This window comes from Acinonyx jubatus, chromosome B4, assembly GCF_027475565.1.
Source record: "Acinonyx jubatus isolate Ajub_Pintada_27869175 chromosome B4, VMU_Ajub_asm_v1.0, whole genome shotgun sequence".
In the NCBI taxonomy this organism is placed as follows: Eukaryota; Metazoa; Chordata; class Mammalia; order Carnivora; family Felidae; genus Acinonyx; species Acinonyx jubatus.
In genome coordinates, this window is record NC_069387.1 from 117,264,998 (window position 1) to 117,287,849 (window position 22,852).

General features: G+C 41.5%; 1 protein-coding gene across 16 annotated transcripts in view; it reads right to left on the bottom strand.

The window, feature by feature from the left end:
- ANKS1B (ankyrin repeat and sterile alpha motif domain containing 1B) overlaps positions 1 to 22,852 on the bottom strand; it is a 1,063,758-nt gene that overhangs the window by 17,342 nt on the left and 1,023,564 nt on the right. For 15 of the 16 annotated variants that reach the window (XM_027071024.2, XM_027071022.2, XM_053226641.1 and 12 more), the window contains 3 exons: positions 21,525 to 21,536; positions 20,543 to 20,629; positions 11,310 to 11,447 (listed from right to left, as the gene is read on the bottom strand). In XM_027071024.2, the coding sequence (XP_026926825.1) occupies positions 11,310 to 11,447; positions 20,543 to 20,629; positions 21,525 to 21,536 (237 nt within the window). The remainder of the gene's footprint in view (positions 1 to 11,309; positions 11,448 to 20,542; positions 20,630 to 21,524; positions 21,537 to 22,852) is intronic. The other variant, XM_027071018.2, reaches the window with a different exon arrangement.

The following is a 22,852-nucleotide window of genomic DNA, read 5'->3' on the forward strand; positions in this document are numbered from 1 at the left end:
GGTCTTTGATCTGTGAATTAAGAATTACTACATTAGAGGAATTTGCAGAGCCATTGTATTTTAAGGACAGATCTTAACCGTAATCAAGGGACACAAACTGGAGATGTATAGGCAAGCTTGCATTTACTGTGAGCTCTAGGCAGTCAGGAGTATAGTTGACCATCACCTTGGATACTTACTGAGCTACTTCCATGTGTCAGGGGCTGAGCTCCTGATGCCTAGCCCATGCCTGGTCTGTAGCAAGTGTCCAGGAAGTGCTCACTGAATGACGTGGATGAGGGGAGGCTCATGGAGAGACAAAGAGATGTCCCCATTGTCCTCCTGCATCCTAGTCACTGAGGCTGTGCCTAGCACATTCATCAGTTTGGTGTTAGAAAAATTTCAGCATAGGTACGGACAATCTGTCCCCTAGGAAAAATTCTGGCCACTCAGGTAATTAATTTATATTGACTGATGCATCACTAGGATTTTTTTTTCTGCTTTATAATTTTGTGTTTTATTTGAAAAATTAGTACTTATCATTTCCATAATATAATAATCATTATAACAAAGGAAGAAGTGAATACATCAGATAGCTTATAAAGGAAGAACCAGATCATAAAACTTAGAAATTTTTTTGAGAGAAAGAGCAAGTGAGCAAGGGGCAGAGAGAGGGAGGGAGGGAGGGAGAGAGAGAGAGAGAGAGAGAGAGAGAGTGAAAGAGAGAGAGAAGCGGGGCTCACCTAAAGTGGGGCTGGAACTCACCTGATCTGGGACTTGAACTCACAAACTATGAGATCATGACCTGAGACGAAGTCTGATGCTTAAGGACTGAGCCACCCAGGAGCCCAAAACTTAGAAACGTTTAAGCACACTGGACAGTAAATATGCTCTTGCCACATGTACAGAACATCAGCAGGTGGGATCTAAAATGACTATCCCAGTAAGCGCAGCCTCAGCCTGCATCCCCTCCCTCCTATGAAGAGTTCATCCTTCCTTCCTTGTTGGAAAAGCTCCAAACAAATTCAGGAAGAGCCTGGTTCCTGACCTTGCTTGCCCTGGGAATCCACCATGTCCTCCTGCGTCTATCTAGTTTGGGGTTCTGTCTGGGATGCCCTGTTTCAGGGGTGCCTTTTGATTCTGTCCTAGCAATAAGCTTTATCTCCATCCCTAAGAGCCAGGCCACTGCCAGGCCTGGAGGAGCAGCTGTGGAGGTGGCCTGGGATGGGATTGGAAACAAAAGCATTCTTTCATTTTTAGAAGGAAAAAAAAAAACAAAAAAACAAGCATTTTTAGATAAAGTGGGGGTTTGAACATTTTTTTAAGCTGAAGGGTTCAGTAGCATATTTGCAAGAATACTATAATATTTAACATTTTCATAAATAGAGGACGGATTAGGTATACTGCATAGATCCACACAGTGGAACACTAGGCAGCCAATTAAAATGAAAATTCAGTCATTAAAAAAAAACTGGTTAAAAGACTCTAAGTAAAAATATATGGATATATACAAACATAGATGGTATCTATGTGCATAGCAAACAGGGATATATATAAAGATGTTACTAATGGTTAACACAAAGTATTGAGATGAATGAGTTTTTATGTTTCTTTATGTTTTGAACTTTATTCAACTGAAGATGAATAATTTTATAGTCATAAAAATAAAAGCCTGTCAATTTTAATACTTAAAATAGTCTAGCTCAAAAAAATCTTACTTATTCTTTACCCATCACCTTGGGGTTCTGAGTGCCTTTGCATTCTCTGGCAGAGAGGGCCGGAAACTATTCCAAGCAAAACCCAGGCCCTACTGCAGATGTTACTGTGGCTCACCTCCATGTACCAATAGGGCTGACCATCCATTAGGCCAAGAATCTAATTTAGGCTCTTCAGTTTTCACACTGGATGTCAATTCTAACATCTGCTCAGTTGAATTTTAGACTACCTAGCTCTTTCTTTAACCTGGAACTCCAATACTTCTTTCTACTCTTCTAAGGACAAAGAGTTGAACCTTCTACTGTCTAATTTCTGTCAAGCTCAGCTGAAAAATGTTGTATGTGGACATTAACTTATAGACACACACTCAGTACATTCTTGCAGCTGTGCTAGGTTTTACTGCTGTACCGAGTCAGACCACCTGTGAACCTGAACCACATTCTATTTCATCTCACAGAGATGATAAAGCAGACCTAGCAGCAACTAGCACATGACATTGCTTACTATGTCCCAGGGACCTGCTAAGTATCTGATGTAGATTACCTCTCAGAGCTACCTTAGAGAGGGAGAATTATCGCCCCCAATTTTATGTGTGAGAGGTTCAGGATTAGTGTGACTGATTAACCTGGCCAAGTTCACACTGCTAGTAAGGGGCAGGGCCAAGATTCAAACCCAAATCTGACCTCAGATGAGCCAGTATTTTGTGCCACTCAGCTCCCTGCCTTGTTGCTTTTCGTGAGTCTGCTGGTGTTCTGCTTTCACTGAGGGAAACTCGTGTTTTGGAGATTCACTGTATGAATGTTAGTGAGATACTATCAGACAATATTGTGTCATGGAGAGACTCAGGACAAAAAGTTCTTTCAGACTTCAGTCTCACTGAAGTTTTGTTTTCTGAGAGGATGGGCTATACTCCCCAATACAGGAGACATGTATTTCCCTATTTGCTTTGACCTCCAGGAAGCTCAGAGCCAAATTTGTGGCTTGGCTCTAATAACTACATACAATTCTGTGGTCTGCATACTGATGTTAAATCTATTCCCTTGGTGTTGATCTTCCTTTTAGTCTGTATTTTCCCTAATTCAGATCTGTGTGTACCTCTATTTTTAGATCTATCATACCCATTTATGTAGGTTGCTTAAATCCTTGATGGAAGAAGGCATGGTATAAATGATGTCCATTTGTTCATGCATACATTTGCGAGCTCACTTTGTTTAACCCGTTACTACCAAAATGGCTGACAAGCTACATCATATGTGGCCTTCTCATCACCTGGTGAAAGTGACACCTCAATAAGTGAGCGAGCTGAGAAGGGATGGGACACCACAGGGAGAGAGGGCCCTGTTGGTCCAGGCTGGTAAGCTACTGTTTGCAAGTAGACCATTCTGATCTATCTTCTGGCACTTTCTGCTAGCATTAAAAAAAACACAAAAACACCACATTTCAGTAACTGGAATTGAAGGAATAAACAAATGTTAGTTCCACAGCCTTAGGAAACTATGGGCCCATACCTGGCTATTCTTCGGACTCTGGGGGTCAGCAGAGCTACTTCCTGAGGTCAGCAAAGGTTACCCACGCCTGAAGAGGATGCCAACAGAGACATTCAAAGAAAGGGCTATCTCTGGGCATTGAAGCCCTAGACAGGGCGGAGGAGTCACAAGCATTATGAGGAGCTTCAGAGGTTTGCCACACCAGCACTGGTGACTAAAGACCATGCCTACATCACCTGCATGGGCTAAAGCTACCATGGGCTACCTACCTGTGGCACCAATCACTGCCACTGGGGACGACACTGAGAATGGGGTCTGGTCCAGGTGACCTTTAGGTCCCTTTCCACCCTGAGAGATCCAGAATTCTAATTAGAAGCTGATGTCTCTTACTGTGGATTCAGTTTAGAGATGTACATATAGTTGACTCCATGTTAAACTGTAGCATATTACGCAAAGACCAGACTGCAGGCCTCGACAATCCACCAGCCAATGCTTAGAGAGGCTATAACCAAGGGGCTGGCCTTCCTCCCAAAGGATGTCCTCATTGCAACAATCACCCCTAAAACTATTCCAAATGCTCAAGTATTTTGTCTATTATAAAATGACTCTTTTAGCAAAACACCCTTTCCCCGTCTCTCATCTTTGGCTGGTAAGTTAATGCTCACCTGGGGCACTGTATCTTCCAGGAGCCTTCTCTTAATCCCCTTTCCTGACCCTCTGGCTAAGCAAGGTGCACATTCTCAGACAGCCCTGCAGCATCTTTACACAGCTCTACTTCATGGTATTTACTAGTATTTTCTCTCATTTGTCTTTGTGTCTGTAGGGCTTAGGGTACATTAGCTGCCTGGTAGGTCCCTAAGATCAAAGGACATGCACCTTAAGGGTTAGATAAGGGTGACTATGGATGGCCAGAGCCAATTCTTGCCTTCTCTTTTCTCTCCCGCAGGTAGACCTGGATGAACAAAGGCCAAACAAATACATGCAATGCCATCGGGGCCCTGAAAACAGAGGAGAGTGATTTTCAATCTGGGTCCTCAGCAGGGTCTCCAGAAGGAAGCCACAATTCTCTTTTGGCTGTATTTTGCTTGTACTTCTTGTTTTTTAAGACCTAGGGTAAGCTTCATCTACAAGTTGCTTCACCCACATCTTGAAGCAAAAATAACTCTTGAGAATATTCTGGGCATATTCACAGAATTCATTGACATCTCTTTAACTCCACCTATAGTTAGTTCTCTCAAGTACAAGCCAGAACTTAATCTCGATAGATTGTATCTGTAAAAGTAAATACTGCCCAATCACAGTCTTTAGTATTTAGAAATAAACATTAGGCATTTGGCTAAGATGTCTATCTGGTTCAGGGCTGACATGCAGACTGACCAATATATAGATAACCTCTTTAGGGGTAATTTCAGCTCACCAAAAGAATCATGAAATTAATATTTCCCCCTAATTATAACAGGGGTACATGTATACAATTTTAAAAATATATAAAGAAGAAAACAGAAAATCACCTGCAAAATTCTGCTGGGATATAGCCAATACTGCGTTTTGGTTGGTTTTCTTTTTGCATTCATATATATACAAATACTTTGATATATGAATATTTACATATGTGAATTAAAAAAATTAAAATCACACTTGATATGTGGTTTCATAAGCTTCTTTCTCATGCAACATTAAATCATGAATAGTTTTAGCCTGCTACCAAATGTTCTTCAAGAATCAGATTTTTAAAGGTGGCAGGGCATTATTCCAGCATTACTCGCTAAGGTTTAACTTCATGCCTCATCCTGAGTACATGAGGGCATACTGGCTTAGCAAAGACCTAATTAGCCAGGAGGTTGGGCCCTCCTTCCTTAAGCCATGACTTGCTTTCTTGTAACATTCAACGTTCTCCGTGGAGATCATGCACCTGTGCCCCGTGTTCACCTGTCCACATGAAACCATAGCCTGAGTTGGCTGGATAGCAGGCATCCACAGGGACTTGGAGAAAGGGTATGCAAAAGAGAGATCTGCCCGATTTCAACCTCTCCCCACTTTTCAAAAGTAAATGCTCCTAGTGGAAGCTATAGTAAACCTTTACTAAACTGTGATGTCTTTGAAAAGGGGCACTTCCCAAATCCAAAACCCTTTTTATTTTAACCCTTCTCATTGAAAATCTTTCTCAAATGGACAAGTCCATTTCCTTAGCTTAATAAAAACAGTAAATATAAATGACTTCTTGCTTATTGCAGGTGTGTATAATACTCTGAGTTCTCCACTCCCAAGTGAATTAATGAGTTGTCATGCCTCCAAACTTATCACATGTTCACACAAAGTAAGCATTCAGCTTCCAGCCCGAGCACGCCTCCTCTGAGAGCCCCAGCCCTGCTAGGTGTTGGCACAACTCCAGGGTAGCAAGGGTATGATTTCATGGCAGCTATTTGTTATATCCCTACTTCTCCTACTGAACTATGAGCTTCTAGAGAGCAGGGACCTGTGCCTGACTCATAGTAGGCACTCAATAAATGTATTTAAATGGACTTTGACTTTATTCCTCAAGTGTGGAATGCTGCTGTAGCAAACACATGCTGTAAATGAAAAACTGGTTTTTCATACGGGTTCTCACAACAAGAATACAACTGCTACTACCCCTCTCCTGTCCTCAGCAGCTGAGAATAGCTGAACACCCTGTGGACACATATTATCTCATTTAATTCTTATAATAGTCGTAAGTGGTGGGTACTATTGTTAGCTCTGTTTTACAGATGAGGAAACAGGATTAATTCTTGGCCAGACTATAAGTCTAAGAAGTGCTGACCTGATTCTAAAAGCTACACTTCTAAACAGGACACCTGAGTTTTAGTTCTTTGCAGGGAGGCTATATGGACACAGGTATGAATGCTGCCAGACAATCTGCGAAAAAAAATTCAGAGTGCCTTTCTTAGATCTAACTTTACCAAAAAATGGGGTTGATTTTAGGCACTAATAACATCCATCCCTTCTTCCCCCACAAAAAATAGGGATGAAGAGAAAAAAGTGATTATTATTCTTTGAATATCCACCCACCTTTGACTTTGTGACTTGGTTAATTCTCAATGATTTATGCCAATGGAGAAAAGAGACAGATATAATGCACGTTGACAGTGTTAATTTATTCCTTTTTTTTTTTTTTTTTTTTGGTGAGGGAACAGGTGGTGGTGCATAGGGACCACTGGGCTGGGAACGCTGCCTTTTTATATTCAATTAGAGCCACTCACTGCTCTTGGGAGCAGGATCCCTCCTGACACTGACTTGCCGAGGAGTCTCAGTGGCTTCAGAACCAGACTTTCATTTTAGGTTGCTATCATAAGTGGGAAATAAGGCAGGGAAAGTGGTAGAGTTCCATCTAAAGGACTCTATGTCCTTAAAGGTTGCCTTCTATTGCCATGTACTTTCATATTTCATAGTCTCATAGTCAAAGAGGTTGAGGGCCATTTTCAGGTGGAGAAAATGAGAAACAGAATGACAGCTACAGCTTGGCTCCACACACAATATTAACTTAGTTGTCAGAGGTCAACTAACATCATCACCACTACCACCAACAGTTTTCTGCACCAAGTTCCCACTTTGTTGGATAACCTCTGCAACACAAGTCCTAAATATTTCTCGCCAGGAACTTTGAGCTACCCTGTATATTCTCACGGTTTACAAACAGGCAGTATGGATGAAGGAGGTCAAAAGGTACAAACTTCCGGTCACAAGTTCTTGGGAATGTCAAGTCTAGCACAGTGACTACAGTTAACAATATTATGCTGTATATTTGAAAGTTGCTAAGACAGTAGATCTTAAAGTTCTCATCACAAGGGGAAAAACTGTTTAACTTTGAGGTGGATGGATATTAACTAAAGCTACTGTGGTGATCATTTCACAACATACACATAAATCATTATGTTGAATACTTAAAACGAATATAAGGTTCTATGCCAATTATATCTCAATAAAACTGGAAAAAAGGGGGCTCAGGACTTTTAATTTCATTAAACAGATGAGAAAACCAAGAAAGAAACTCGTTGCAGAGCTGAAGTCAGAAGCTGGCATAGGTCTCATTGGTCAGGACAGTGTGCTTGACTGGACTGTCCTTTTCTGTCTATGCTTTGTTTGCTGGGACATACTGGTGGCACAGTACTATCAGATGCTGTCACACAGTCCGCCAAACTTGTCTGCCTGCATTTCATCATCTCTGCTTCTCCAGTTTAGTTCCTCTCATGGCCCACATTCAGCCAAGAAAGCACAGGAAAGAGGGAGCTTTGTCTCCCACATCCACCACCCACCAGCATCATGACTCCAACGTTGCCTGCACATTCCTGAGCCAGTCTGTGCCATACCACGTGCTGCATGCTCAAGATTACAGAATTTGGGAGTTGCACGTAAGAGCAAAATGAGCATGGTTAAAAATACCAAAGACTGCAAATATATTCTTTATAGAGAAATGAGAATTAGCAAGTGTCTAACAAGTCATGGCTTTTAATTCTATTAAAAAAAAACCCTTTCATATTTTAAAAGTATTAAATGAGGTCCTTTCTAGATTTTTACAATAAATCTGATAGTTCCATAGAGAATGCATTGAAATCTTTCTGATTTACCCCTCTCATTACTTAGAAATCTAGAATGAGTGAACAGTATATAGAAGATGACAGTTTCCAAGTGGCCTTGGTTATATCTGTTTCTTACCTATAGCATCCTCCTAAGGATGATCACTGCAGCTTTGGGATCTGGTGGCCACTGAAACACTCATTCCCCCCTTGCAATCCTTCCTGCATGGTATTCCCCTTCAGCCACTTGAGATAAGGCAGGAGGGAGGGAAAGTGGGATCCATGTTTTCAACCCCTGTAGCTGGTCTCATGACACATCCTTCTTTTCTGCCCAGCCGTATTGCTGCCTCCTCCTCTAAGTTCTCACTGCCTGGACAGTGGGCTTTGGGAAGCCTTCTGTTCTATGGCAGATGAGATGTGTTCTGGGCCTTCCAAGTTAAGAGATGGGAATAGAAATCTGCTGCCACGACAGTGAGAGTCTAGAATGCAAGGAGGTTGATGCTTGCTAATAGGTACATCCTGGCTTTTTTTCATGGGGACCTGCCCACTAATTCTGCTTTTGCTCTAGTCTTCTTATTTGCATCGATCTGTCATCTAAAACTGAAACAATCACAAGCTGAATAACTTATCATAGATTCTAAGTAATGGAAACAGGCTTAGAGATCCTAAAGTATAACATTTCCTAAAGTTCTGTAGAACACCACCCATGCAAAGTGCTCTCCGAAAACAGTTCCATGGTCAGGTGAGCTGGGGAGACGTGGCGCAGTCCACCCCCTCCTGGCATCTGAGCGTATTAAAGGCTTGACAACGTCCCTTAGTAAGTGAACTATGTTAAACTCACATGGTAGATTTGTAGGGGGACTTGGGCTTTCCTTCCCAGATTTCTATGGGAAAACACTCTGAATTTCAAATCTAATTCCCCATAAATTGAAGTTGTTCTAGACATCACTGAATTTTCTTGATGGCAGATACTCATAAAAACATTGTTTTGACCTGTAAAAGCTTTGCAAGGTCAAAGCAGCAATAACTTTGCAATAAAAATGTGTATGTATTCATATATATCAGCTAAAAGATAAAATGTATACTTACAGCTTTTTTGTGTGTGTGCAATTTGAGCAGCCCAGGGGAATGACTCATACCAAAAAATTTTAAGGCTCCAAGACTAGACTGAATATTGAACTGCCCTATATAAAGATACAAAATCCATGCTCAAAGAGGCTCTTTTTTTTTTTTTTTTTTTTTTTTAGTGCAAGCAAAGCTTGTTGTGTCTCAAAATTGCTCAAAGGCCCTGGTCAAGTCTGGTGGCCTTTGTTACTATTTTTGAAGTTAGACAAACTGTGTTCACCTAGAGAGGATTAAAATGGTGGATTTGTGGTAGATGATGAAAATCCTTTGGAGCTGATACCAGCCAGAATCCTAAGCCTGTGAATATCTACAGTAAATCAAACATCTGGGTGAAAAGCTAAAAGATCAAGCAATTCTTTGCGTGCTTTCCAAATGTATCAGGGCCATCATGAAACTGAAACTAAACAGTTGCCTATCTTCCCCCTACATTTCACCTCGGTATTCTGGCATCACACATACATTGCTAAAAACTCAAGGGGGCAGATGACCTATAGGTATCATTTTTAGTTTGAATATAGGACAATATTTGGGGTATGATCATAAAGGCCAATTATATGTTACTTTAAGAACTAATTTAGAAAGAAGTGCTGCAGTACTCAATGAGAGGCTGGAATTCATCCCGAAGAGCATCACAGTATTAATGTTGACACTTAGTGAAAACATTGCATGAAGGCAATATACCATTATAAGGCCTGCAGAGTCAATATTTTCTTTCTCTTGTTTCTATTTTATTTATTTATCACTTCTATTTTTTCAGTTCTTTTATAAGAGCAGTGGGAAAACTCTAGGATCATAAATACACTTTTGGCAAATCTATTTTATGTCTTTTAGCAGAAAGAGGGCCAGGCTGTCAATTGTGATGTAAACAGGCAAGGAGAGGGAAGAGGTAGGGAAGGAACATTGAACACCTGTTATTTAGGAGGCACTCTCCATATGTTCCTTCATTTCAATCCTGATGAAAACCTGTGAGGTACAAATCCCTGTACCTGGGTTTATAGACAAAGGAAATTGAGGCTCAGAAAAGTCCTACAACTTGTCTAAGACCAGGGTGCAGGAAGCAGAGCTGGGTGGGGTATGAACCCTGATCTGCCTGTTCTTTCTATGACACTAATCCAACTCCCATAGTGAAAGGTATTTCATGCAAACCAAAATATGTGTGGATAGAATGGAATTTTGCTCTTTACAGAAACAACTGCATTTCACAAGAATGGAAATTATGTTTAAGGCACCAGAAATCTAATGCTGAAATGACTTTAATCAACACCATTGATCTCATGTAAACAAACACAACCAGAGATATTCAAAAGCAGCTTTCCAGGGCTTTGCTTTCCAGTCCTTACTATGATCACATCCCACTTCCACATACCTTCCAAAATAGAGGGAAGTTTTTAATAGCACATGAACATTCTTTCCTATTTTCGGTCTTCAAAAACTGAAAGACATGTGCCACTTGCTCTGAGCAAATGCTCTGAGCATGAGCCTGATGTACCTTAGAATGGATTATGGTGGTCGTTGGTCCTTCAGTGTTAGCCAGAGATGAAAAAGATTGTTCCAAGAAGTTTCACCCATGACACAGAACTATGGGCTGGCCTCCCAAGAATATATTTATTATATTGCAGTTTCTGTGTAATTATTTAAATATGTATATTTCAAATACATTGAACAGGGCAAAACTGTCAAGTTAAAGTGACATTTTAGGATTCTTCTGATTACAAATTATTTCATGGTTGCCACCATATCTGTTCTCGCTGCTTCAAATGCAGAATGGCCAGTGTACTGTATTAGAGATTCTTAGAGATATCCTCAAGAATTGGTACCATACTGAGGGTATCTATTTATCTTAGTGGAACACTTGTTTTCTACCACTGCTTTCATTTTTCAAGTTTGTAATATAAGGTCTAATGTTTAGTCTAATGACAAATAGGACTATAAGTGGTATAATATAAGTATGTCATTACCAGACTAATTCTGAATAAGCAAATGAACCAAACCTTGGTGTTCTCAATTATAATTTGTAGGTATAAAAACTGTTTGATTACTTTTCAATATAGAAAACCACAAATAATGTATGAGGCACTGAAATTTATTTTTCTTCCTAACAAATCTGGACTACTATGCCCTACTATTTAAAAATGGCCACCAGAGAAACCAACAGACATTACTATGTTTTGGAACCAAAGAAAGAAAGGGATTTGTCAAATATGAAAAATCAAGTTAGTAGTTGAGCAATAGCAGTTCAGATACCAAGGAGAAATAGAATTCTAAATTTAATGGGTGAGTGAAAATATAGAAAAAGCTCAGAAAAACTTAGTCTGCAAAATACCTTACATTAGGCATATCTGAAAACTTGATAAACAAACCAAGTATCTTAACTGTAAGTTGAGCTTTCAATAAAATGCAGGTGTATTGGGGGAAATATTTAATCTGTTCAAAGATGGTAGTTACTCACCACATCGAAGGCAGTAAACACATGACAGTAGTGGTGATTGGACTTCAAATCTTTTGTGATATAAGCAAATGTTGAGAGGTCTTCTGGGTCCTGGGCAGCACAGGAGATATTACGAATTTCATGCTCGGCAATTATGTTCTGGAAGAAATGACATAAGTGACCATTATTTTCCTTTGCAAACCAGTAAATTTTAGAACCAAGGCAAATGACTTGGGAATCAGTTGCCTTCCCCCTTTCTAGAATGTTCTAGACCAGCAACATTCAAGGTGACCCAACACGCTATCTGTGGGCAAATGAATACCAGATCTGGAAGGAATGTTTTCATTTAATTAAAAACAACCTAATATAGTCATATCCTGGAGCAGTGGTTCTCACCAGGTGCTGTGAGCAGAAGCAGTCTGGGTGGCAGACACTCCTTAAAAAAATAGTAGTTATGAAGCATTTTAGTGTTTTGATTCCCCATATACACCTATAGATAGGCAGTGCTGCCTTCTGCTAATTCTGTCTGGAAAGGATCACCTGCCACATTCTGCATGCTGGGAGAAACTCTTCCCCATCTTGCTGCTCACTGTCTTGTGCCCTGCTCCTACTGCCCCAGAGCAAAGGCAGGTATAGAAGGAAATGGGCAGGTGGAAATGTCAAGGTGCTATCTTTAAAAAAAAATTTTGGGGGGGGGTGTCTGGGTAGCTTAGTTGGTTAAGCATCTGATTCTTGATTCTGGCTCAGGTCATGATCTCAAGGTTGTGAGATTGAGACCCTACTTGGGATATATTCTCTCTCTCTCTCTCTCTCTCTCTGCCCCTCCTCCCCACTCATGCTGTCACTCTCTCTCAAAATAAATAAACATTAATTTTTTAAATGTGAGTTTAGTTGACACTGTTACATTAGTTTCAGATGTACAACGTAGTGATTCAACTTCTCTGTACATTATGCTATGTTCACAAGTATAGCTACCATCTGTCACCATACAATGTGACACTGATAAACAATTCTGAATTGCTTACTCAGAATCAGTCTTGTAATGACATACTTACGGTATTATGCCACTTATAGTCCTATTTGTCATTAAGTCTAAACATTAGCCCTTATATCACAATTGACTGTATTACGCATGCTGTGCCTCTTATCCCCATGATTACTCATGCCATAAGTGGAAGACTGTACCTCCCACTCCCCTTCACCCATGTTGCCCATCCCCTCAGCCCCTTCCCTCCGACAACTCTGTTTTCTGTATTTATAGGTATGATTCTGCCTTTTGTTTATTCAATTGTTTTATTTTGTAGATTCCACATGAGTGAAATCCTATCCATTTGTCTTTTTTGGTCTTATTTCACTTAGCATAATACCCTGTAGGTCCATCCATGTTGTTGCAAATGGCAAGATCTCATCCTTTTTATGGCTGTGTAATATTCCATTGTGTGTGTGTGTGTGTGTGTGTGTGTGTGTGTGTGTGTGTGTGTCTTTGTGCACAATCTTCCTTATTCAATCCTCTATTAATGGACACTTAGGTTGCTTCTATATCTTGGTTATTGTTAATACTGCAATAAACATAGGGGTGCATATATCTTTTTGAATTAGCATTCTCATTTTCTTTGGGTAAATAGTAGTGGAATTACTGAATCATATGGTATTTCTATTTTTAATTTTTTTGAGGAACTCCACACTGTTTTCCACAGTGGCTGCAGCAATGTACATTCCCACCAACAGTTCAAGGTGCTCCCTCCTGAAGACTCTGTGGAGGCTAAGGTGTAGAGGTACTATGAGGGAAACAACCACTCTGCATTATTCAGGTCTTGGATTCCCTGCTTGATGCAGGGCCCTGTGGATGACAATACCTTACTAACTATACCCACTGTGCAGAATTATGAGTGGGCGCTGTGGCTATCATTATTATCTTACAGGTGGGGAAGCTGATACTCAGTGTAAGTGCCTTATGCAGGACAGGTGGTAGAGTTAGGACTAAAATGTAAGGTTGTCTGACTGTAGAGTTCAGGCTCTTTCACACACTGCAGGGCCCCTCATTGCCACCTCTCCCTCACTGGTTTAACATAATGTCATTTTTTTCTCTCTAGCATTTCTTCATGGCATCTCCCTGCCAGCCCCCTCATTCCAACGTGCCTCTAAGAATAACTGGTGGGAGGTAAGTGAAGAAAGGTTTAAGTATTATTATCCTAAAGCACAAAATAACCAAGGAGCATCATCTTGGCTGCAAACCCTGCTAGAAATTTCTTTTGATACACAGATGTATTTCAAAGCAAAAAAAAAAAAATTCCCATAATTGCGCAATCATTTTTTATCTTATAATATCCCATTTACGTTTTTTCCAGTTGTCATAGATCTAAAACCCTCAATACTTTAGTTACGCTAATTACTTTTTAATTGCACAGTCTTAAATAACCTGTTGGCAATAAAATGTTCCATGTATACCCATCAATGCCTAAAAATGCTTACAAAATGTCCTTCCCTGCCAGCACCCCCAGCAAGTGCTTCATGGCCCCCACTCTACTGAGCTGTATGGCTGAGAAGCAATTACAGAATTAACACATAAAAGAAAATTAAATTAAGACATTCTTCACTGTGGCCCTGTATGTTGACACTACACGCAGCACTCTGTCAAAAATAACTCAATTTGAAATTGGAATCCCATAAACAAATAACATTCTATTGCAAGATACAGTTTCAAAATAGAAGGCCATGATCTTCTTCTGGCATTCAGATAGGTTTTCAAGTAGAAAACTAAATGAGGAGCTAGTGAGTCTTAAAATGAATTTAAGAATCTACATGGTGTCAGGGCAACTGGGTGGTTCAGTTGGTTAAGCATATGACTCTCGATTTTGGCCCAGGACATGATGTTGGGAGTTGTGAAACTGAGCCCCATGTTGAGCATGGAGCCTGCTTAAGACTCACTCTCTCTCTTTCTCTCTTACTCTCTCTCCCACTCATGCTCTAAAAATAATAAAAAATTAAAAAAAAAAATAAAAAGAATCTACATAGTCTTCACAGGGATGTTTGCAAATGCTGAGAGTCTCCACCATCATTTTAATTGGGGGCTGCCATGACCTTGGGGAGTGTGGATTTGGTCTCACCTATCCAAGATCCACTATCATCAGAAATAGAACATTCGCTCTGATTTTTAACTAAATTGGCATTTTGTGTTCTTGAGATCCTTTACTAGTATTCGGTAGATTGGAAGATCAACTTCTTGGGAAAGTATTACACTGAAAAACTCCTTGTCATTTTGAAAAAAGTTATTTTTATTTGAGACAGAGAGAGAAAGAGAGAGAGAGAGAAAGCAAGCCAGCAAGCATGAGTGGGGAGGAGGTGCAGAGGAATAGGGAGGGAGAGAATCTCCATGATGAACTCGGAGCCTGATGTGGGGCTTGATTCCATGACCTGGGATCATAACCTGAGCTGAAATCAAGAGTCGGATGCTCAACTGACTGAGCCACCCAGGAGCCCTGCCCTCTGATGTTCAATGTACTGAATTTCCTGAATCACTTCTCAACTGTCTTCAGTGGTGTGTGACAGCATCATGACCCTGGGCAAAACTATAAAGTAGGTAAAGTATATCTTTGGAGATCTCTCTTTATTACAGACTGCATGTCTGTGTCCTTCCCAAATTCATATCTTGAATTCTTAGGAACCTTGAAATCTTAAGCCTTGATGTGATAGTATCTGGAGGGGTGGGGAGGCTCTGGGAGGTGGTTAGGTCCTGAGGATGGGGCCCCATGATGGAATTAGTGCCCTTACAAAAGAAGAGAGACCTAGCTAGCTCTCTCTCCCATGTGAGGACACAGCAGGAGGATGCCCTCTATGAGCCAGGGAATGGATTCTCATCAGACACTGAATCTGCCTCCAGTACTGTGAGAAATAAATGCATATTACTTAAGCAACTCAGGCCATGTTAATTTGTTATAGCAGCCCAAATGGACTAAGACATTTTCCCTTTCTTGCCATTCCCCCAATTTTCTGGAACCCCCCACTTCTGTATTTCCCAGGAGCCCAGGGCTGTCTTTTAGCTGCCCATTGAGACTGCCCTCTTCTGTGTTGCTTCATGTTCCCAAATCAGCCTCCTCTCCCACTACTGAAACTCTGTTGCTATGATCTAGAGGGAAGGTGGCTAATAAATGTATTCTATATTTCATTAAGAATAACCGATGTTTAATCGTCTTAACTGGCACTTTAAAAATATGCTGTTAATTGAATTCACATTGATGGCTTGTGTAGGGAGGGATTGTTGAACAGAACTTCCTGATCTTTCTGCAAGGCCAGAATGTGGTGAGCTCGAGGTCTCACTATTGAAACACTGCCACCACTCTGCATGGTCTACCTTTGCAGAATGATGAGGCCAGTTCCCCATGTGTAAGACGCATCTAAGACCAAGGACACCACAGCTGGAGACAGCATGGAGACTGGATGGCTGGTTTCCTCCTTGGAGAAGATGTCTAGGAGGGACAGATTTTTTTCTACCTCCTGTTACATATCAGTTGGTGGCTCCACCATAAATTAAAAGCAGACGACAACATAAGGTACAGGTGATGTACCTCAGTTTAAGATGGATTCCTTTTATGTTGCTCAGCCTTCATACCTCAGCACATTCTAAGGAGACTAGCACTTTGAAAAGACTCAAAAGAAGGAGTGAGGAGGGACTTATCCTGCCCCTTCCTTGGGATAGAAAGTTTGGCAGCCCAGTCCTTTGCAACAGGGAGAGATTGTTTTTCTGGTCTGTTGCCTTTCATCATGTTGAGAAACAGCTAAACAGGTGCCTGGCTGGTGGGTGTAGAGTAGAATTGTCTGGTCTAGCCAATTAACAGAGAGGTTCTAAGAAGGGCGTGTGATGCTGAAGTGATACAGCCAAGAAGTCAGCTTCCTCTCCCTCCCCCCACTCATGGCTATGACAGGCAGGCCTTTCTCCTGAGTCTCTTCCGTAGGCCTGGCCTTTTCAGAGAATGCAGTGCCCCTGCAGAGAAGGGGTAAGACATAAAGGGAGCAGCCCCGGCTGAGGGCTGCCTGGAGGGGACCTGTAGAGAAGCTGATGCAGATGAGAACAGCACACATGCTTAATGGGCTCTTAATCTGACTCTGAGCTTTTTAGAGGGAGAAGTATGTGCTATTAAAAAAAAAAAAAGAGCACTTGTTTAGGCAAATGTTCTGAATTATTTTGTGCTTAAAAAATAGCATAAGCCCTGTTTGAAGTTGGCATTCAAAAAGCAAACAAACAAAAAACAAACTCCAGCACTGCACTGTTCCTAATTTAGCTTGATGGGAAGATTGAGGAGGGGGTCAGAGCAGGAAGGCAAAATGCAACCCCATTCTTAGCCAAGCATTGGATATGGGGACTGTGTCACCTCTTGCAAAACCCTGCTGGTCTCAACACAGGTCTGTAACCAGTCAGAGACCTCTGGGCCAAATGCCATGCTAGAATTATCTCTGGGCTATGGATCTACAAAAAGTTGATGTGCTTCATCTACAACATTTAAGGACCAGATCTATTCCAAGTTCTATTTAGAAAAAAATTTTTTAATGTTTATTTTTATTTTTGAGAGAGAGAGAAAGAGAGAGAGAATGAGCACAAGTGAGCAGGGGACATGCAGAGAGAAGGAGACACAGAATCCAAAGCAGGGTCCAGGCTCTGAGCTGTCAGTACAGAGCCTGATGCAGGGCTCGAACTCACGGACCACAAGATCATGACCCAAGCCTAATTCAGACGCTCAACCAACTGAGCCACCCAGGTGCCCCTCTAAGTTCTATTTTTAATTCAAGACTGTTTTCTACTTCTTCCTTCTTAAATCAGGATTAGTGGTTTAAATTGTTTCCTAAGTTTCTAGGCAATAAATACACTTGCGAGTTTCTACCTAGGCACCTGACTCTTCCCCATGAAGCAGCCAAAATCACTTATTCATTGGAGTAAAAGGAAAGAAGTGCTTTGCTGGAGGGCTCATCTATCACAGTCTAATGGGTGGTAATAAGAATGGAAGAGGAGCACACACTCAAAATTAACTGGTGGATGGTGGCTGTGGAGGAACAGAAGATGCGTTAGAGAGTCAATCCTTTTCCACGACCAGCTGGCTGTATGACTGTGGGGCGGTCACTTAACAGAGACTCTGAGGTCTTCCATTCCTCCCCCTGTGCCGTGCAGGATGAACAACCCCCTCTACCTCTCTAGGGCAGAGTAAGAGACATGCAGTGGTCAGGAGGAGACTGTCTAGGAATAAAGCACAATGGAAGCATCAGATATGAAAATTAGGTTGTGACTTTAGGCTGTGCCTTATTACAGGCTTAGTTGGCCACTAGTACCTCATGTCATGAGGTCTTCTAATATGTCTCCACAAGTCCTTCAAGTCAAAGTGGCCCAGTGAGACAACACCTCCCATGGGAGAAATCTCTGGCTTAAACTGCAATCAGGGCTCTGGAGTTTATCACTCTGTTCCTGTCCTGTTATGAGCATTAATCAGAAGTTGGCCTTTGCTACAGAACAAGGTGGCATACGAAGATGCGCTGAGGACACTGCTGGAGTCTAGGTGTCTGAGCACAGCGCCCTTCACATCACAACTTGAGAATGGTCCTTCAACAGTGGCTCTTCTATGCTTTCTGGAACCAGTCCTTCAGCCCTGGCTGACGGTAGTGTTTCTCAGCTTTCTGCAGTCAAATCCCACCAATGTAGCCTGACACTATTTCTTTCTTCTACACTTCTAATACAATCTCTTTCCTTTGGCTTCTCACACACCAACTATCAGACTGTGGCCCTGAGTCATCCATTCTCTCCCCATCCACTGCTGGGTCGGGGTAGATCAGTCACATTGCAGGATACTGGGATGGGGATACTGTATAAGTGTCACTGTTAAAGCCAATATCCCCCAATTCCTGAAAAAGCCAGGCACATGTTGTCATGGAGAGGTTGGCTCTGCCTGCCACCAACATAGGCACTTTGCCTTTGCTCTAGATTCTGAAAATATGCTGAGGACCACACTACAAGAACTTGGAAGATATGCTGGCCTTCTTTAGTGTTCTAATTCACACAGAATTTTCTTCTGCATATTTTTCAGTGCTTATACTTCCAGACAACAGTCATCAGTGGGCAGAGATTTATGGCTAACTCATCTAGTTACTGGCAACTGAGGCAGAAGTCTCTCCTGTAGGTTTGGGGGGATCAAGTTCTATAACACTGATGTGTCCGTGAGCAAAACACAACAGAACCGACAGAGCTCTCTTGCCTGTGGTCATGGAGACTGGAATAGAGAGGATGCTACTGACACGGATGCATCCAGTCACACCACCAGCTTCACAGAATGATAGCCTTAAGACTCTGGAAACTTCTCAGGGCAAATACCACTTGTTTAGAAATTGTCAGAATCCACTACTGCTTAGGTTGTTAATCTAAGAGTTTCAGACTCTTATACTAGAAATAAACTACTATTCATGGTTTTCAAATGCAAATGGAGTAGAGACAGTTGCTCTAGGTTAGGGGAAAAAACCCAAATGCCAAAGCCTTTCTTGAAATTTAGAAACAGTGATAGCAATGAGGTATCGCCAATGAGACTTTCATAAAGTTCCAAAACTTTAAAAACCAACTGACTATAATTTAAGGATACAGAAAGTTTGTGCACCGGTAACTGAAGTTGCTTCCAACTAATAAAAGAGCAAATAGGTCTGGATTTTTCTGATTAGAATCTCCACAGCTGTAATCCAACAATAGTAACTATCAGCAATATATTGCAGACTTGAAACTATCATTCCACGTAAGGTAACTGACTCTGTGCTTTGGAGATCCACAGCCTACTTAATCATGCTGGGTTATAAGCTTTCTGCTCTGGTTTCAGAACTGTTTCTAAAACTGGAAGGTTGCTCTCCTAAGTAGATCCTGGGAGCCTGGGCTTGTCTGACTGCTGATATAGCAATCTTCTTTGTTACAGAAAACAAATCAGGAAAATCCGAACTGGTTGAATCAGATGCTCAGGTTTATGATAGTTGCCCAAGAGTCACTGCCCATGGGACTTTCCCCTGGTGGCTAAATCCAGTTGCCCTGGCCCTAAATTACTACTGTTTAGTTCACCTGTTTCACAACTTCTGTTCCCTTTCTCCAAAGTGGAGTGGGTGTAGGTGAGGGGACTCGGTAGGGGGTCCAGAAAAGAAATGGTATTCACCAATGGGGATCACCTCATTTCCCCTCTTTCTAGAGCTTATCATCTGGGAGGGTACAGGAATTAAACACAAGGACATCTGGGGGTTCTGTGAGGAGGAGCCCATCAAGTTTGACTGTTTGTGGGGAGTGACAGTGGTCACACCCAGGAGCTCTAGTCTAGCACCGGCATTCTGTCATCTTCGCCAAGAAAGGAGCTCTAGAACACTTAAGTGAAATGCAACCCAGCTGTTCACACTTGATCTTAGAGCCCATGAACTGTTTCCACTGTGAGTACAAAGTCACAACAGAGTCACAGTGTGGCCTGACCTTCTTTGTGATTATTTCTTCTCAGAAAACAATACAGCTGAAACCCTCTGTCCCATCTCAAGCGCTGAGAAGAAATGCAATTATAAAATGTAAAAGTCAGAGAATGTGTTCCTTGTGTCAGGTGTTCATTACATATATCCAAAGAAAGGACATGTATGTCTCTAGACAAATGGGAGGACGAACGTCCTAGTCCTTTAGCTAGTGACGGTTCCTCTGGTGAAGGGGTGATGGCTTTGTTGCATTGTCATTCTATACATGACACCCCCGTAGTGCATTGTCATTCTATACATGACACCCCTCCCCTTTAATGCATTGTCATTCTATACATGACACCCCCTCCTTGTAATGCATTATCATGCTATACATGACACCCCTCCCCTGTAATGCATTGTCATTCTATACAGGACACCTCCCCACCTTATAATGCACTGTCATTCTATACATGACATCCCCCCCTTGTAATGTTCTCTAGAGCCAGAGGGAAATGCCATATACTAAGTGGCCACAGTCTATGCGAGAAGGCACCACAGAGAAAGCAAAATATGTATAGGAATCCTAGATCAAGTTCCCCAGATGAAATTTGTCCTTCTGTATACATGTATGAGTGCGTGTGTGTGTGTGTACACACGTGCATGGGTATATCTATGGGTGTGCAGAGAGCAGACAGGTGGGGACAGGAAGTGAATAAAATGAGAGATGCTGGGCGTGACGAGACACAAGGATTTTAGATCACATTCCCAGGGCTGTATCTGGTGTCTAAGGCAAAGAGTGGTGCACTACTCACCTTATTTGTTGCATCAATGAATTTGACTCCTTTATAAGAGACTGAAAGAATAATAGTGGGGACCTTCTTCATTTGCTCTGTAGACTTCTGAAATTAAAATTAGAAAGCTGTTAGAGCGGTTTGTGTTGCATGGCAACTGAAGCACATAATTTCTCCTTTTGGAAGATAAAAATGAGCCCAAGTTAAAAACAACACACACACACACACAAACACACACCAAACACATTAATTTAAATGTAGGTCTCCCTTCTCTTGGGCTTAGCTGTGGTTTGGGGTTCTAAACTATCTGTCTTGCACTTGAGGATCTAAAAACAGCCTGTTCTGCTGCCTCCCGTGGGTGAAGGAATACTCCTTTTCCCCGACACCAAAGGGAGAAATGGACAGCTCTGTCTCCTACTGCAATTTCAAGCAACGCTTCTTTGACTAGAGTTAAACCATGTCAGTGTTAACTCCAAGGGTGAGTTTAGCATTAGCAAAATATATGCCACTGCTCCCCCTTCTAGTCACTCTTTCTTCAAGGCATGACGTATGTCTGAATGTGTGGTTAAAATAGGGATTTAAAATACATCATTGTGAATTTTTCTCAAACCTGGCCAAATCCGTAAGAGCTGATATATTTACAGCACCATCGCTTGTGACCATGCGGGAAACAATACCACCCTACAACAATTAAGCCCTCCAGGAACAGTCTGTATTTTGAGCCACAGCAAAACTGGACAGTCCAGGTAACAACCTACTTTATCATTTAGAGCTGCTAGATTTCCTTAGGCTATGTTCTTATGACGGATGTTCACACTGGCTTAATGTGCCCAGAGTCTTCAGCTTCTATAGTTTTATGCATCTGCAAAAAGTTTCTCCACAATTTAGTATGAGTCTTTTCTGTTTAGCTTTATCATTCATCACGGGTCACCAACAGTCTGTGTACTTCATTTCCCACTATGGATCCTCCTAATAATCACATTAAACATCAAGAAGAACCTACCTGACAGTTAGCCTGATGGGTTTTCCAGATAAGACAGGTGGGAACAAAATAGGAGAGAAAATACATAAAAAAGTGAGGAAACCATTTTAATAATTCACCAACAGCATAAAGTCATTAAAAAGTGAATGGAGAATAGGTTTTATCGATACATACAGATGCAGTGAAACTGTTTTAGGAATGGCTGTGGGCTTTTCCAGACCTCGTCTGTCCTTGTTTTCTAATTCCCGTTTACTGCATTGCCTAGTCTCACGACCGACACACCAGAACCCTCCACTTCCAGTGTCCCACAACTACCTACCTGTCTTGGATATTAAGGGAATCGGGAGAAAACATTACCCAATTTTCCATTTTAAAATTCTGAAATGTGACCAGAATTAAAGAAGGCTTTTAGTTGGATAGTGTGACTGAAACTCACTGAACTCTAAAATCATAATTGCATTACATCTTTCACTTGAGCCATGGAAAAGGTGTTTCACATTTTCCTGACTGTTTTGACACATGTTTTGGAGAGCTACTGTACTGGCTTCAAAGATGGAGCAAATGGATCAGTAAGAGTGTTACTATTTAGTATTCATTAAGTGTTTCACACGGTATAGAAAAAAAGCACTCTTGAAGTGCTTTTTAACTAGTTTTAAAATTACCCAAGCTTGTTAGTTTTCTTCTGTGTTTGCCAAAGAGATGCAGATACTTTTGTCTTTTTAATGCTTTATCCAACCAACTTTTAAAAGTGTGCAAGGTAAATCAAAGGCAAAGCTAGAAGAAGTAACGCTCAGTGTGCCAATTTTAAGGCAAAGTTGTGGGCTGAGCTCTGTAAAGAGAGAGCTATAGCCGGCTGGCACGGGTAGTGGCTTGGTGGACTGAATGTGTGTGTGAAGAATTCTCTGCAAAGGGTAACAATGGATTTCAACAAATTACCTCCCTCATTCCTTGCCATGAATACATTTCTCTCAGACACATCTATCTATACCATCGAACAATATAAGATCAAAATATCAACATTTCATTTAGTATTAAGAAAGCCCCAAAGGGAGAAAGCAAAACCATTTGTCATTCATTCAGCAATTGAGTGGTTATAGTAGGCAGCCCACTGTGCTGGGAAAGCTCAGAGTCTACTTCAGGGCACGTCAAGCAGACCTCAAGCTGTGTGCAAACTACAGTCTGCAGCAAGTGGCGTCCCGAGTGCGGTATTGAGAAAATTGTGAGCCTGTGTCTCGGCTCAGTGGGAAAGACGGTTGGGAACGAGGTCTGCCATGGGGCAGGGAGAGGAAGAGGCAGCACAGGAGCTAGCTACACACCACGTTCCTGGCCTGGTCTGCCACAAAGAGAAG